This window comes from Biomphalaria glabrata, chromosome 2 (genome assembly GCF_947242115.1).
Source record: "Biomphalaria glabrata chromosome 2, xgBioGlab47.1, whole genome shotgun sequence".
Lineage (NCBI taxonomy): Eukaryota > Metazoa > Mollusca > Gastropoda > Planorbidae > Biomphalaria > Biomphalaria glabrata.
The window spans coordinates 4,622,271-4,637,739 of NC_074712.1; the positions used below are offsets into that span (position 1 = coordinate 4,622,271).

Sequence of the window (15,469 nt, forward strand, 5' to 3'; positions counted from 1 at the left end):
CCTGCTTACTCACACACACGCGCTAGCTGCCGTACGGTGAATTTACAGAATATTTTCATGGATATAATAGAATCTTTGTTTTGTATGTTACAGAGGGTAATCTGTGAATCTTACGTGTGTATATGTTTATAGTTTATACGTGGATATCTTTATAGTTTACACGTGGATATATTTATAGTTTACATGTGGATATCTTTATAGTTTACATGTTGATATCTTTATAGTTTACACGTGGATATCTTTATAGTTTACACGTGGATATCTTTATAGTTTACACGTGGATATATTTATAGTTTACACGTGGATATCTTTATAGTTTACACGTTGATATCTTTATAGTTTACATGTGGATATCTTTATAGTTTACACGTGGATATCTTTATAGTTTACACGTTGATATCTTTATAGTTTACACGTGGATATCTTTATAGTTTACACGTGGATATCTTTATAGTTTACACGTGGATATCTTTATAGTTTACACGTGGATATCTTTATAGTTTACACGTGGATATCTTTATAGTTTACACGTGGATATCTTTATAGTTTACACGTGGATATCTTTATAGTTTACACGTGGATATCTTTATAGTTTACACGTGGATATCTTTATAGTTTACACATGAATATCTTTATAGTTTACACGTGGATATCTTTATAGTTCACACGTGGATATCTTTATAGTTTACACGTGAATATCTTTATAGTTTACACGTGTATATCTTTATAGTTTACACGTGGATATCTTTATAGTTTACATGTGGATATCTTTATAGTTTACACGTGGATATCTTTATAGTTTGCACGTGGATATCTTTATAGTTTACACGTGGATATCTTTATAGTTTACATGTGGATATCTTTATAGTTTACATGTGGATATCTTTAGTTTACATGTGTATATCTTTATAGTTTACCTGTGATATCTTTATAGTTTACATGTGGATATCTTTATTGTCTACATGTGGATATCTTTATAGTTTACATGTGGATATCTTTAGTTTACATGTGGATATCTTTAGTTTACATGTGGATATCTTTATAGTTTACATGTGGATATCTTTATAGTTTACATGTGGATATCTTTATAGTTTACATGTGGATATCTTTATAGTCTACATGTGGATATCTTTATAGTCTACATGTGGATATCTTTATAGTTTACATGTGGATATCTTTATAGTTTACATGTGGATATATTTATAGTTTACATGTGGATATCTTTATAGTTTACATGTGGATATCTTTATAGTTTACATGTGGATATCTTTAGTTTACATGTGGATATCTTTAGTTTACATGTGGATATCTTTATAGTCTACATTTGAATATCATTATAACTTAAATGCGTTCATCTTCATACCTTACATTAGTTTGGATTGTCTTTCTAATTTACATTTGGATATTATAGTAGCATACATTGGATTTGGGTATGCCATAGTAACAATTAGTGTCAGGTACCCATTAAATCTGGGTGGACTCAGAGGCGTACAAAGGAAAAAAAAAGTAAAATTCCCTTTTCAGACCTTGAGGCACTATAGAGCAGATGATATAAATGTCATCTATTTCTGTGGCCCACGGTTTCTCAAACTAATGCCAGGTACCCATCAAAGCTGGTTGGTTTCAGAGGCACCCAACGGAAAAAAAAGTAAATGTCCACTTTTAAACCTTGTTGATCATGAAATTAAAAATCCCAGTCTTGACCAGGATTCGAACCCAGTTCGGTAGCCAAGTGCTTTACTTTGCCACCTCACCTCCTTCAGTCGCCGCGCCTCTTATAACGTCTGTATAACTAACGCATGAACAATGTGCATGGACCATTGAAGATATTTTATGGTCTGACGAATTAAATAAATAGTTGTGTTTTCATATTTTTATTTATATATTTATTTTGCAGCTGGAACGAAACCGAAAAAACCCACAATTTTACGTCTTGTGTACTTTGAGCAGAACTCCACACTATTTCTGAAATTCTCGTCACAAAAAATATCAATACATTGGCTTGATACATATACAGTTAAATTCAAACAGAAGTGAGTTAATAATTATCATATTAATTATTAAGTATTACTAATTAGTTGACATTTAATTAGGGCTTTACGCAAACGTTTTGTAACTGGAATGAGTTTTATGGATACTTAACCTTCTTTAAGTTTCATTCTTCTACTGAAGAGGTTATGGTTCGAGAAACAAAGTACATATCAACATCTACAGAAATATTCATAATTACAACACTTATTTTATTCCTTACATTTTTGAAAAATCTGGACACCTTTTAAACGATACTTTTGGCATGTAGAAATCTTTTCACCTAAACAAGTACGTGGCGTTTTCCTCTACTTGTTAATTATATTAAATGAATAGAATGCATTTGGAAGATATAAGTAGCTGTAGAACTAGCTAGAATATATTCAACATCAAAGAATAGAGTTAGCTAAACATTCAGATTCTATTTGCTATTACAAGAAATTAAAGTAAAAAAAACAAACGGTCAGTATGGTGTTCGAACTCGCGACATTCATGTTATTAGCGCGACGCTACATTAAATTGTACATCCAGTCATTCTACTATCAGGCAAAATTTTACCTTGAAATAAATAACTTGTGTCTGTTCGAAACACCCACCACTTTTATTAGACTTTTGGCTTTTGATAGTAAGAATTTAAGACAATCATCATGATGTTTATATGGACCTGACCTTCACCTTCACCTATCTCTAAGTCCGTTGGACCTTTAAGGCACCACACTGTTTTTCAGTATTCTGTCTTTTTTACCTTGGACAGAATCTCTTTCAATGACAGGCCCGTCCATTCTTTTGTCTTCCCATCTGTCTGACTCTTCTTATTTCTTTGTTCTGTTCCTTGAAGGGAGGTCTTTGCGAGCCTTGTGGACCTTGTGATGTGGTCATAAAGATTTAATATGCGTTCTTTGACATCGTGTTGACCCTAGGCTGAACTAATCCAGTCTCTAATCTCTGCTTTTGTGATAAGGTCTTTTTGTAGGTGAACTGACACCGAATGGACTATGCTTCCTCTTCTGTTTACGCAATGATCTATCAAAAAAATCTGATCTATTAAAAAAAAATCGTGTAAAAAATGTAATATTTATTTCCTAAGGATAAACTGAGATAACTGTCTTCTGTTTAAATAACAATGATTATAACTGAGATAACTGACTTTTGTTTAAATAACACTGGTTATAACTGGGATAACTGACTTCTGTTTCATTGACACTGGTTAGATGTTCTGCTTGCTAAAATTATTTTGTCCCATCTCTGGTTCTTAAAGGAACTGTATAAACCTAATGTGGACATTTGATTTGTCCTCCGGACTTTCGGGATCGAACACTGACTTTCGCCATCTCTTTCAAACTTGCATTAGATTTCGGCTATAATTTCATAATGTTGCTTTTAAAAAAAAAATCTTCCTTTTCAATAATCTTCCTTTTTTAAGGAGCTTCAAAACAAATAAAAAATTTAGCTGTTTGTATGTGTTAGCTTTTGTTTTTCTATGTTTAGTTGCGTTTGTATTTGTTTGTATTTATTTTCTAAATATCTTAAATTAATTCGCCCTTGAAAAGATATTTTAAATTAGTAAATTGCTGGCTTCTTTATTTTTCTTTCCAATCTAGGAATAAACCAATTCTCGAATTGAACGTTTCTCACTGTGCCATGGAAAGCTTAATGCAGATCTGTGAATGCTCCCTAACTGATGAGACCATCGGAAAGTCTGATTTCTATCTGAATATAACCGTGGTAATCTCCAGCACTAGAAACGGAACTGGGACTGTGCTCCACGCTAGAAAACATCTTTCATTTCACTTCTATGATGTTTGTAAGTTTCTCTGAACACTCCCAGATATTACATTTTTTGAAGAAATTGGAAGTTAGAAGGAATACTGCTTCAAGTGGGAGGATGAGTGTTATGAACTGTATGGTTATCGTACAGCTGGTGGATGTCACTGACTTTTAAGTTTCTGTTTTCTGGGCGCCTACATCATTACCGAAACACTGGCTCAGACAATCTTTGTCCTCGTTTTACAAGCAGAATGAACCGAAACAAGCTGAACATTTTCTAGAAACAAGGGGCGTATCTTGGATTTTTTTTCCGGTGTGGGTGAAGTTGGGATGGCATTTTATCTCTTTTTTTTTCAGCTGTCATTTGTAGCTTACAAAAGGTTCTTTCTAGAGTTAGTAGAATGACAGACCTCTAGGAAGTCTGGCATAGTGATCAATACTGTTCTATTTCTTACAGTCTTAACCTCTATCTGAGCTACCAAATCATTCTACCTCAAGGGGCTGTAGCCTGCAGATCTAATGTTTCAAAATAGTTTTACTTTATATTACTAATATGAGTGTCGAACTATTGCAATGTATTGTAGTATTTTTTGTACTTAATTACTAGTTTTTAAGTCATCTTTTCTCACGTGATGTACACGTCAATGTCGCAAAAGAATTGTAAATATTAAGTTGGTTTTTATACAGTGGCTTTGAAAGTTTTCGTTTACAATATATAGAGAAGTTAATAAGTAATAAAATTCCCATTTTCTGTTTAAGCTTTTCCAAATAAAAAAAAAAACTGTATAGATAGGAAACAAACTGATTTCAGGGTCCAAAAATAGTTTGCTAGTTTACAAGTTCATACTTTTGTGAAATCGAATTATAAGGCTTGTCTTCCAGTCCGAAGATTAGTGAGGACTGCAGTAATTCTGAAGGCTGCGCAGTCCCAGCTGTGACCTACATATTTTGCCACATACAGAGTAATCATTACCATTGTCCGCAGGTGGTCGATTCAGATTTTCTTGTCGCCGTCTGTACTTGGCCGCGGATTTTAGTTCAGTCTCAAATGTGTATCCCGCGGCATTTGTGGGTGACCTCCAGCTGTTTTGTTCTATGGCCGCACGCAACCAGATGCTCTCTTCTATGTCTATGCAAGTTTGCGCCTAACCTGATCTTTAAAGCGTTGCCGTAGGGTTAGGCGTACGTTCAGAATATATGCTGAATTATAGAATGTATTATTGCTTGATATATTGTGTGTGTTTAAACTTATCCACGATTTCTATTTAAAGGATTAAAATATTCTGTTTAGTTTATAGAATTGTCCTTACATATGATAATGTGGTTTCAAAGGTTGTCATGGCCGGGGTTGTCAATGGGGATAAGCTCCCATTATCTATAAAATACTCCTTAAGGCATGCGTCTCAGATAACCTCTGACAACTAAGTCCAGCACTTGGCCTGCTCGTGTGGCTTAGATATTAAGCCCTGTGAAACTGCTCTTACTAACAAGTGAAGTGGTGAAGGCGGATAACTGACGCCACAAAACCGGGAGAATAGGGCAGATGGAGCTCGTCAGCCCAATAAGGCAATTTATCTAGGAGAGGGGTACTCTGACTTCAAAGTAACGCTGCCTTGCGGTACTGACGCTTCAGGAGACAACCTCGAGGAGAAATCAGAAGGGAAGCATCTTAGGCGTTGGGAATAGCAACTATGACATTCCCTCCGGCAGCTTCTGCAACAGAGCTGGTGCCAAATGTAATGCGAAGCGTTCCTTTGGATCTCATCTGCAAGGTCGAGAGAGGGACCATGACGCATGGGCTACCCATGACCCCTTTATCTAAGGCCCAGGAATGCGCCCCGGAGAGGAAACTCTGGTGCAGCTGCCAAGCGGCTAAAGCGCCCCGTCTCAAGACGAAAGCAAAACCAGTGACTTATCTGGGCGTATCTATTGCCAGACAGAAGGAGCCATATTTATATTTATTTATGATAATTTAACAAGTATCTGGGTATTGGGTAGTTATGTATTACGTTCATCGACATCAGCGGTTCTCAACCTTTTATGCTCGGCGACCCCTTTTTACAATCCCCAACTCTGCCTCGACCCCCCACCCACACACATACAGCAATAGACAATTACAATCCATATTTTCGATGGTCTTAGGCGACCCCAGGCAAATCGTCAATCGTCCCCCAAGGGGTCGCGACCAACAGGCTGAGAACCCCTGATCGTCATTACTAAAGATAAAAAAATATACTTTTCTAACATTCAGAAATGCTTGTGCATTTCTCTTTTAAAGATTATCTTAAATATCTTTATGACTTTTAGAAAAAGAGTCTTAAAATTCTAAATATTATTTCTTTGTTTACAAATGTGTAAAAATGTTTTGGTCTATTTCAGTTTGTCCAGGGCCGGTAATCAACTTGAGTGTAACGCCTCTTAACCATTCGTCAGTGGTCGTCCATTTTGAACTAACAGAAGAAACAAAACGAAATGTGAAATTTATGAGTTTTTCTAACAGACCTCTTTTTCATCGAATACATCTGCACACTTCAGACAGTCTGGATAAAAGAATATCATTTATGGTAGAGTCACGTGGTTGTATCTTTTTTACAATACCTGTATTGAACTCCTACGCTCGTGAAACATTTGTACACCAACATATTTGTGGAAACGGATCTCAAAAACGGCTCTAATGATTTTTCCAAGAAATTTGGCATTTGATGAATATCTCGGAGAAAAAAAAATACTAGCTCGTTGGCAACATGGAAAAAACTCTGGTTTGACAGTTAGAATTTTTCAAAGTAAAAAATAAATAAAAGTGAATTAGACTTGAGTACTAGATTAACTCTTTCTCTGCGTAATTATTTTCCACGTTCCTATGGATTATTAATTTTGCTTATTTGTGTTACACTAACCTGTTAAGATTAAACTTCAATAATTTTTTTGTATGTAATCAGAAAATGTTATATTAGGTATATAATTATAGAGGAATGCATGCTCTTTTATTATAACACAAATTAAAGTTTCTAAACCAAAAATTAATTTAATTTAATTTAAAGGGATCAAATTAACGTTGGTATCGTCAGTTAGGAGAGGAAGAGTTAAGATCTAGGGGCAACATCGATTTTGAAAGGACTATCGAGTTCTTGAAAGGACTATCGGGTTTGAAAATTTCCGAATAAAAGGAATTGTTAATTCAATAGCTGTTATGAAAATCATATGCTGTATCGGTTGTCGTTCGTATGTTTACATGTGCTTGTAACTCTTCCATGAGAATGTGTTCACGAAATGTGTGTTGTGTAGTCATTCAGTGTGTTAAAGCCATACTAAGCGGACATGGTATTCGACTCTGTTATCATTATGTTCATAACAATAGCTTAATAAATTACTGTAAAGTGATCGTCTTCTTAGTCTAGCTTTAAAGGCGTAGACCTATATCATTGGAATGATTTAAATAACAAAATAAATTTCACTCTTTGAGGTTTCCTTCCCTATTGACATGTTAGAAGGTCATTGCTAGCTTTCAGGATCTGTGATATTGCAATACAGTTTAAGTTTACGTTATCTGATTGTAGTCAGCTGGACATCATAAAGCGCAGTATCCATTGTGGTCTGGTTTTGAATTTTCATATTTTTATTGCGGACTTTGTAGATGTTTGCTTGTTTGGTTTACATGTTTCGGATGTTCCTTCAGAGTTGAAGATAGTTTACTTCCTAGTCCAAACCTCCCGCAGGACGACGGGGGATGGGAGCGGGCAGGATTTGAACCCTCGACCATCGATAAATCCGAACGACAGTCCAGCGTGCAAACAGCACGACCAGGCAGATGATACACCATGTCTGCTCAATGGGTAGGAGCCTCCTCTCTAATTTAATAACCTCGTTGTGGAAAGTCACGTTAAAGTTAAAGATACAAATTCTACTATATTTAACTTTACAAATCTACAGCAAATTTTTTTTTTAAGTTTAAAAAAAATACTTTAACATTCCCAGACGAAGTTCCAGAAGGCTGTATTTCAGCTTTCAGAAAGACCCAATCAAAAAATCGCTGTTACATTCCATGACCTATCACCTCACACAAACTATTTGGTATCAGTGACTAACACGGGGGCAGGAGGCGAGAGTGACATCATCCATAGGAAGTTTACAACAGAAATATCTGGTATGAATAATTTTTGTTTGTCTTGTAGATGTTTATGTATGTGTCGTTTTTCACTATTTTTTTTAATATATTCTGTCTCTTTTCTATAATCTTTTCTATAATCTTTTCTATAATCTTTCTATAATCTTTTCTACAATCTTTTCTATACTCTTTTCTATAATCTTTTCTATAATCTTTTCTATAATCTTTTCTATAATCTTTTCTATAATCTTTTATATAATCTTTTCTATAATCTTTTATATAATCTTTTCTATAATTTTTTCTATAATCTTTTATATAATCTTTTATATAATCTTTTATATGATCTTTTATATAATCTTTTATATAATCTTTTATATAATCTTTTATATGATCTTTTATATAATCTTTTAAATAATCTCTTATATAATCTTTTATATAATCTTTTATATAATCTTTTCTATAATCTTTTATATAATCCTTTATATGATCTTTTATATAATCTTTTAAATAATCTTTTATATAATCTTTTATATAATCTTTTATATAATCTTTTATATAATCTTTTATATAATCTTTTATATGATCTTTTATATAATCTTTTAAATAATCTCTTATATAATCTTTTATATAATCTTTTATATACTCTTTTCTATAATCTTTTATATAATCCTTTATATAATCTTTTATATAATCTTTTATATAATCTTTTATATACTCTTTAATATGATCTTTTCTTTAATCTTTTCTATAATCTTTTCTATAATCTTTTATATTATATAATCTTTTATCTGTATTGTTTTTTTCGCACTTTTTCCTTTGTATTGATGTTCTCTTCTCTTGTGTACTCCGATGTGTGTACACGTGAATGATCGTGGACACACTCTCTCTTGCACATGATCGAAGTAGCCATCTCTGTACACCTCTGCATGGTTCTTTTGTGTACATTAGCTCATTCTTTGTGTCTGTACAACGTCGTATACACAGTCTGTTTTTTTTTTTTTTTATATTGTTTATGGCACTGCTGTCTCTAGAAAGAAATAATAAATAGTTTATATTTACTTAATTGCTTTGCTATTGTTTTAAAAAAGTAAAATGTTATTTTTTTCATACGAAATGAAAGTAATTGTTATAATTAAGTTTCTTCTCAAAGTTACAATATGCATAAAAAAAATAGTAACATATTTGACTTTCGTCTACTTTAATTTCTGCATGATTTACTATTTGTTTATAGCTCCTGCCAGGCCACCATTATTAAAGCCGTATAGCTTCATCAGAGTTCCAATACCATCACACAATGAGACTTGTCTACTAATTATATGGCAAGTGAGTCGCTATAGTTTTAGTACTCAGCATCATCTCTATTATCAGCATCATAACATCCTACGCCCCTTCCTCCTCCTCCTCATCATCATCAACAATATCGTCATCAACAACAATATCATCAACATCAACATCATCATCATCATTGTCATTATCAGTAACAATATCATCATCAACATCATCATCAACAACATCATCAACATCATTGTCAGCAACAACATCATCCTTATCAACAATATCATCATCAACATCATCATCAACATCAACATCATCATCATCAACATTATCATTGTCATTAACAACATCATCATCGGCATCGTCATCAACAACATCAACAACATCCTTGTCCTCAACATCATCATCAACATCATCATCGTCATCAACATCATCATCGTCATTAACAACATCATCATCAGCATCGTCATCAACAACATCATCAACATCCTTGTCATCAACATCATCATCAACATCATTGTCAGCAACAACACCATCGTCATCAACATCATCATCATCAACATCATCGTCGTTATCAACATCATCGTCGTTATCAACATCATCGTCGTCATCAACATCATCATCCAAATCAACATCATCATCATCAACATCATCGTCATCAACAACATCATCCTCATCAACAACATCATCAACAACATCATCATCATCATCGACATTATCGTCGTCATCAACAACATCATCATCAACATCATCCTCATCAACAACATCATCATCAACATCATCGTCGTCATCAACAACAACATCATAATCATCATCGTCTTCACAGTCAGCGTAGTTATCTTTGTCTTACACATTGTTATTCTTATCTTCATCATAACATCCTTATTATTTTGCTGTGGACGTGGGCATGGTTTGAGGATGTGCTGTCCACATGTCATCATGTTATTTCCTGCTCCTTGTCTGCATCATATGTGGGAAAATATGCAGGTCGCAACTTGGTTTGCGTAGCCATGTGAAACACTACCTTCATACTTAATCTTTAAAATCGAAGACGTTTCAATATTAACTAAATACATATATGAAGGCGTTACATTCCAACTGAAGAGAAACAAACTTAACGTCGCTATTAATAGAGTTCTTCCAACAAGGTCAAACACTACCATATGTCACCCATCTGCTATCTCAGTCTGATTCACTGTGGGTCTGCATGTGCCTGATAAGAATTACCGGTTCGTCTGCATAAAAGGCATACAATTGCCTTTGGATTGTAAGTGAATGACAGATAGATAACTTTGTTATGTCACTTTTTGTTTGACCTGGATATTTTCGTTTCTAAGGCGATTTTCACGACTTTGCTTACACCAAGGCGTTATGATGCCCTATATTTTGCTCGTCTTCCAAAAAGCAGAATCTATTTTCAAGCTTTCAAAGACCTAATGGCGACTTGATGTTCTCTCTTCAGCTACAGGTCTATTATAAAAAGCTCTCATAGACGTATTAACTCTTTCTCTCCGTAATTAGTTTTCTCGTTCCGATAATATAATTTATTTTGCACACTTGTACTTCACTCCCCTGTTATGATTAAACTTCAATTCCTATTTTGTTTGTTATCGGAAAATGTTATGTTTGGTATTGAATTTTAGGAGAATGCATCCTCTCCTTACACAACACAAATTAAAGTTTTGAATCCAATTTGGATTAATAAAAGTCAAATCAACGTTGGCATCGTCGATTAAGAGAGAAGGAGTTAACGTTAAAGGCAACTTGATGTTCTATGATTTGCTGTAGTTTCTTGTTTTAAGTTCTTATTAGCTCCTATTTAAACCCAACATTTAACTCAATATTTTGTAAAACCGAGACGTTTGTAAACTGTAAATTTAACAACTGTCAGATGCTGTTAGATGTTCTGTAAAAAAAAATGTTATCATTACATCAAAATAAACAAATCTCTCTAACTAACATAGCACACTTTTATTTCATAACCGAGCCAGTGTATTCCTATCAACCTAGCTGACCTATTTCTTTACCAAGACAGACAATTGCGGACTCTTGAGGAAGACATTTTCAAACAGTTTGGTTTGATATCTTTGTGAGGAGGGGGAGAAACATATAAAATAAAAACAAGAGAGATAACATTATTTAGACAAGGCCTTGATTACAGCAGCTTACTAACAGGTGATGTGGCAATGTGAAGTGTATTAGACCAATACATGACTAGATGCAGAAGCGTAGGGCGTAATCATCTCCTTTTTTTTTTTAAAGTAACGTCTGTAATATATAAAGCTAGTCAACCCACGGCGTAGCATACGCCACTATTTTACAGGGTCGGCCTTAGGCCACTGCTACCTATGTGAGATTATACAGTCAATATGTTACAGAGGCGTAACTAAGATGGGTGGAGGGAGGGAAGAATTTGAAAATTACCTGGCCCCCACTTGAGGCCCCCCCCTTTCAAATGAATGTTTATTTACATTAAATATGACGCTAAATACAGGCCCTCCCTCCAAGAGGTTAAGCATCCCGAGCCCCCAAATGATGTCAAATTCCTAGTTATGCAACTAGTGTGTTACAAAATTATTTGTCGTCTTCGAGAATTACATAGGAGCCTTATTCATCAAGCGGCGGTTGTGTGTTAGGATCTATTTCTATACTTTTATATTATACTAGATATTCTGAGGAGGGCAATTGAAGCCATACTGAATTTCCATTAGTTTGGACAAAAAACATTTTCTTATATTACCCTAAAGTGTATAATTAATCACCGCTTTATTTCATAACATTTATTTTTTTTTTTAAATGACATAATCATTGTATTGGCTATTTCTCTCGTTTCAGCCCTTACCTAAACATTTACACGGGGGAACTAACTTACATTATAAAGCTGAACTAATAGCATTGAATACAAATGAGTCCGTTCATAAGATGACCACTCAACATTTTCTACAAGAAAAAATATCCAGCCATTCTCACCTTGTGAAACTTTGGGCAGTGAATGACTTTCGATCCTCTGAGCAGCATGCAGAAATTTTGATTCCATCTTACACAGGTCAGTGGTGTCTTAATGGTATTAACGCTTCCTATATTTTGTACACCAGATAAATGAGAAGAAGATAAATATTTATAATTGTTCAGCTATTATTGAAAATATCTAATTAAATATATGTTTCATATCAAAACATATAAATTAGGAGAAATCGGTTTATATATAAATCGTGTTTTCTACATTCTTGTGTATGTTTGTACAAAGTGGCTTTCAATACTTGCAGTTCATAAACCTTCATTAACAGAAAAGTGTATTGAGGGTCTAGCTCTATTGGCTATCAAAATTTAGAAGCAATTTGTTAATTTTTAACATATTTCTTTTCGAACGTTTCAGAAGTGAAAAATGTCAAACTTCGTGTCAACTATGTCTATGACACAACTGCCAATGTCTATGTTCACGTGGCGAATGTTGAAGAGATCGAATCTTTGGCAGTTCATTGGTGTCACAGTCAGAAAAGTGACTTGTGTAAGTCTCAAGACATCTGTACAGTAAGTGTCTAAAGACATCTAGTTTATTGCCTGTACATTGCCTTTGACATCTACTACATTGTCTTACAGTAATTGTTGTGACACCTAGCATATTGTTTGTACAGTAAGTGTCTTGACATTTGATGTACTGTTTGTACAGTAAGTGTCTTGACATTTGATGTACTGTTTGTACAGTAAGTGTCTTGACATTTGATGTACTGTTTGTACAGTAAGTGTCTTGACATTTGATGTACTGTTTGTACAGTAAGTGTCTTGACATTTGATATATTGTCTGTACAGTAAATGTCTTGACATTTGATATAGTACAGTAAGTCTGTACAGTAAGTGACTTGAAATGTAGTGTATTGTCTGAAGTAAGTTTCACAACATTTAAGTATAGTTTAATTGTGAAGTGAGTTTGTCAACAAATTTGTTTACATATATCACACATATCTCTTTAACACTAGATCAAGTTGGTTTTGAAATGTAAGGTTTCCTATTTAATATCTAGTCGTCATTAGGCTCTTTTTTTTTTTTTTTTTTTGGTTAACATTTCGATGAGGATGTCATATAGACAGCACAACAACTTTACGCTTTTATTATTCAGTCATAATATTAGAACTAGATGGAATCATTATAGCGAGAAATTCTTTATTTTAGATAACTTCCGCAGTAACACCTGAGCTTGTGAAATTATTTACATTAATTAGAATCTAGTATTAAAATTTCAACTACAGAAAGCCCTCGCACAATATGTAGGCCTACGCCTCAAGCTACAAACCTTGCGTGGGCGCCCTGTTTTGGTACTTACTGCAGCGCCACCGTTAGAAACTTTTTAGTAGTCATTTATCTAAAACTGTGATTTCAAATCTGCGACCCGCGGACCTTATCCTACTCGTTGTTCTTTCCGGCCTATAGTCGCTTCTGCCCACAGAGCGAAATGAGGCCAAACGGGTTAGGTGCTATTTGATGGTGCTGATCGTTACATGCATGTCGTTTTACTGTCCAAATAGCTGAGCATAAAGCTCTTTGAACTCTTGACTTGCAAGCCTAATGGACCTCATTCACCAATCGTAAACAAACAACATTAAGCCACGTGGTGCTCTATCTCTTCTATATAATTTACGATCTCATGTTTAATTCATGATGGTTGTCACGTGACAGTTTATTTCGTTGTTTTATCAATAAGATCACGTGACTAAATGTTGTTTGTTTACCATTGGTGAATGAGGTCCATTGAACAAACCGCTCTGTCTTGAAGAGATCCGAGTCAATGTCTAAACACTGTTATTTTAAATGCGCTAAACACTTTGGGGCGTATGGACTACGTGGTCGCAGGCCGAGCATGCCAGGAATCCCCGACATATTCATTTAGTTTACCAAGCTAACCGTGCAGGACTCGCCCTTGGTGTAACGGTTCATTGATGACCGGCGACTGGATCATCGACAAGGTCGTGGAAGCTCTCTTACAACTCCGTACTGTGAACATCTATCGCATTCTCTTAGACACTTCCACAGGAGTCTTCTGTTGCTACTCATTTAGCCTAATCGCCTCTAGCGACCTTTTCCACCCGAGTTCCATGCTGAAGCAGAGTAGCGTATCCGGGGACACGTAAGCCTGATCCTCATGCCGGTAAAGATAAGCATGCATATCTACAACCATTATTTATCACCATACTATTTCCTTTGCTATTCTTTCAGGGCGCTCTCCATTCCAAACAAATCGAAATACCATCAAGTGATCATCACCTTCTGAATTTGACGATTTCTTTTCTGACCCGATGCACAACAAATGTGCAAAGGAGCAAGAAGGCTTTGGTTTATGAAGACTTCGAGGCAGATGACGGCGTTAAGAGCATCACACCGGTTGAAGCTGACGTCGTGCAGACAGAGTATGTGCTGGACAACTCAGACGATGGTGAGGACGTAGAGCCTTGCTCCCTGAAAGAGAAGGATGATTCTCATCATGTTGACCCTAGAGCTTTTTTTGTCTCCCACAAAGTGAGAGGTGCATGGAGTGGCATGACGTCTGACGTGTGCTACTATGACAGTACTTCTGGTGAGTAGAGACCTAACTGTTTTGTATCGCATACTTGTCTGTGTGCTACAAACTGAGCTTATGTGGCTGACAATTTCAAATTTTAATGTAAAGCAAGTAAAGTAAAGAGGAGGAATGGTGGTTGAAGGATCCCGGGTTCGAATCCTTGTAAAGACTGAGATTTTTAATTTCGGGATTTTTAGGGAGCCTCTGAGTCCATCCAGATCTAATGGGTAGTTGTTTTTTTTTTACTTTTAAGTAAGTAAAGGGACCCCTTCTCAGACCATGCGATCTGTAGGGCAGATGATAAAAAGGCCATCTGTTTGTATGGCGATGGTTAACTAGCAATGCCAGGGCGGAGTGGTTTGAGCTTCGCTGATGAGTCGGGACTAGGCGTGTTAGTGTGGCGACCAGGGCTTACAACCTGCTGGTTGCGACCACGTTTCTGCTCCGTCGATCTACCGACGGGCAGAGAGAAGTAGGGTTTGTTGACTACTCCAAGAGGAACATATTTGGAGCCTAGAATGAAGTCGTACACTGGCGTGTCCATGACGGCGGCGTCTAGATATTCAACTATGGGGGAAAAGTGTACATAGCTAGCCTTTTGTTTTGTGTGTATCATGTTACATTCGGAGTTTGAAAAATATGTTGGTTTTTTTATAATTATATGTTGTGTTGTTGTGGGTTTTTTTTTTGGTTGCCTTTTTCGGCATGAAAATCTATTTTTTTCTAAGCTTCAAAGCCTG

General features: G+C 35.3%; 1 protein-coding gene across 1 annotated transcript in view; it reads left to right on the plus strand.

Moving 5' to 3' along the window:
- The window catches only part of LOC106050326 (uncharacterized), a 32,905-nt gene that overhangs the window by 7,437 nt on the left and 9,999 nt on the right, over positions 1–15,469 (plus strand). The window contains exons 4-11 of the mRNA XM_056018812.1: positions 1,898–2,033; positions 3,630–3,832; positions 6,175–6,359; positions 7,771–7,939; positions 9,132–9,223; positions 12,011–12,221; positions 12,552–12,706; positions 14,387–14,744. Coding sequence (XP_055874787.1) covers positions 1,898–2,033; positions 3,630–3,832; positions 6,175–6,359; positions 7,771–7,939; positions 9,132–9,223; positions 12,011–12,221; positions 12,552–12,706; positions 14,387–14,744 — 1,509 coding nt within the window. The remainder of the gene's footprint in view (positions 1–1,897; positions 2,034–3,629; positions 3,833–6,174; positions 6,360–7,770; positions 7,940–9,131; positions 9,224–12,010; positions 12,222–12,551; positions 12,707–14,386; positions 14,745–15,469) is intronic.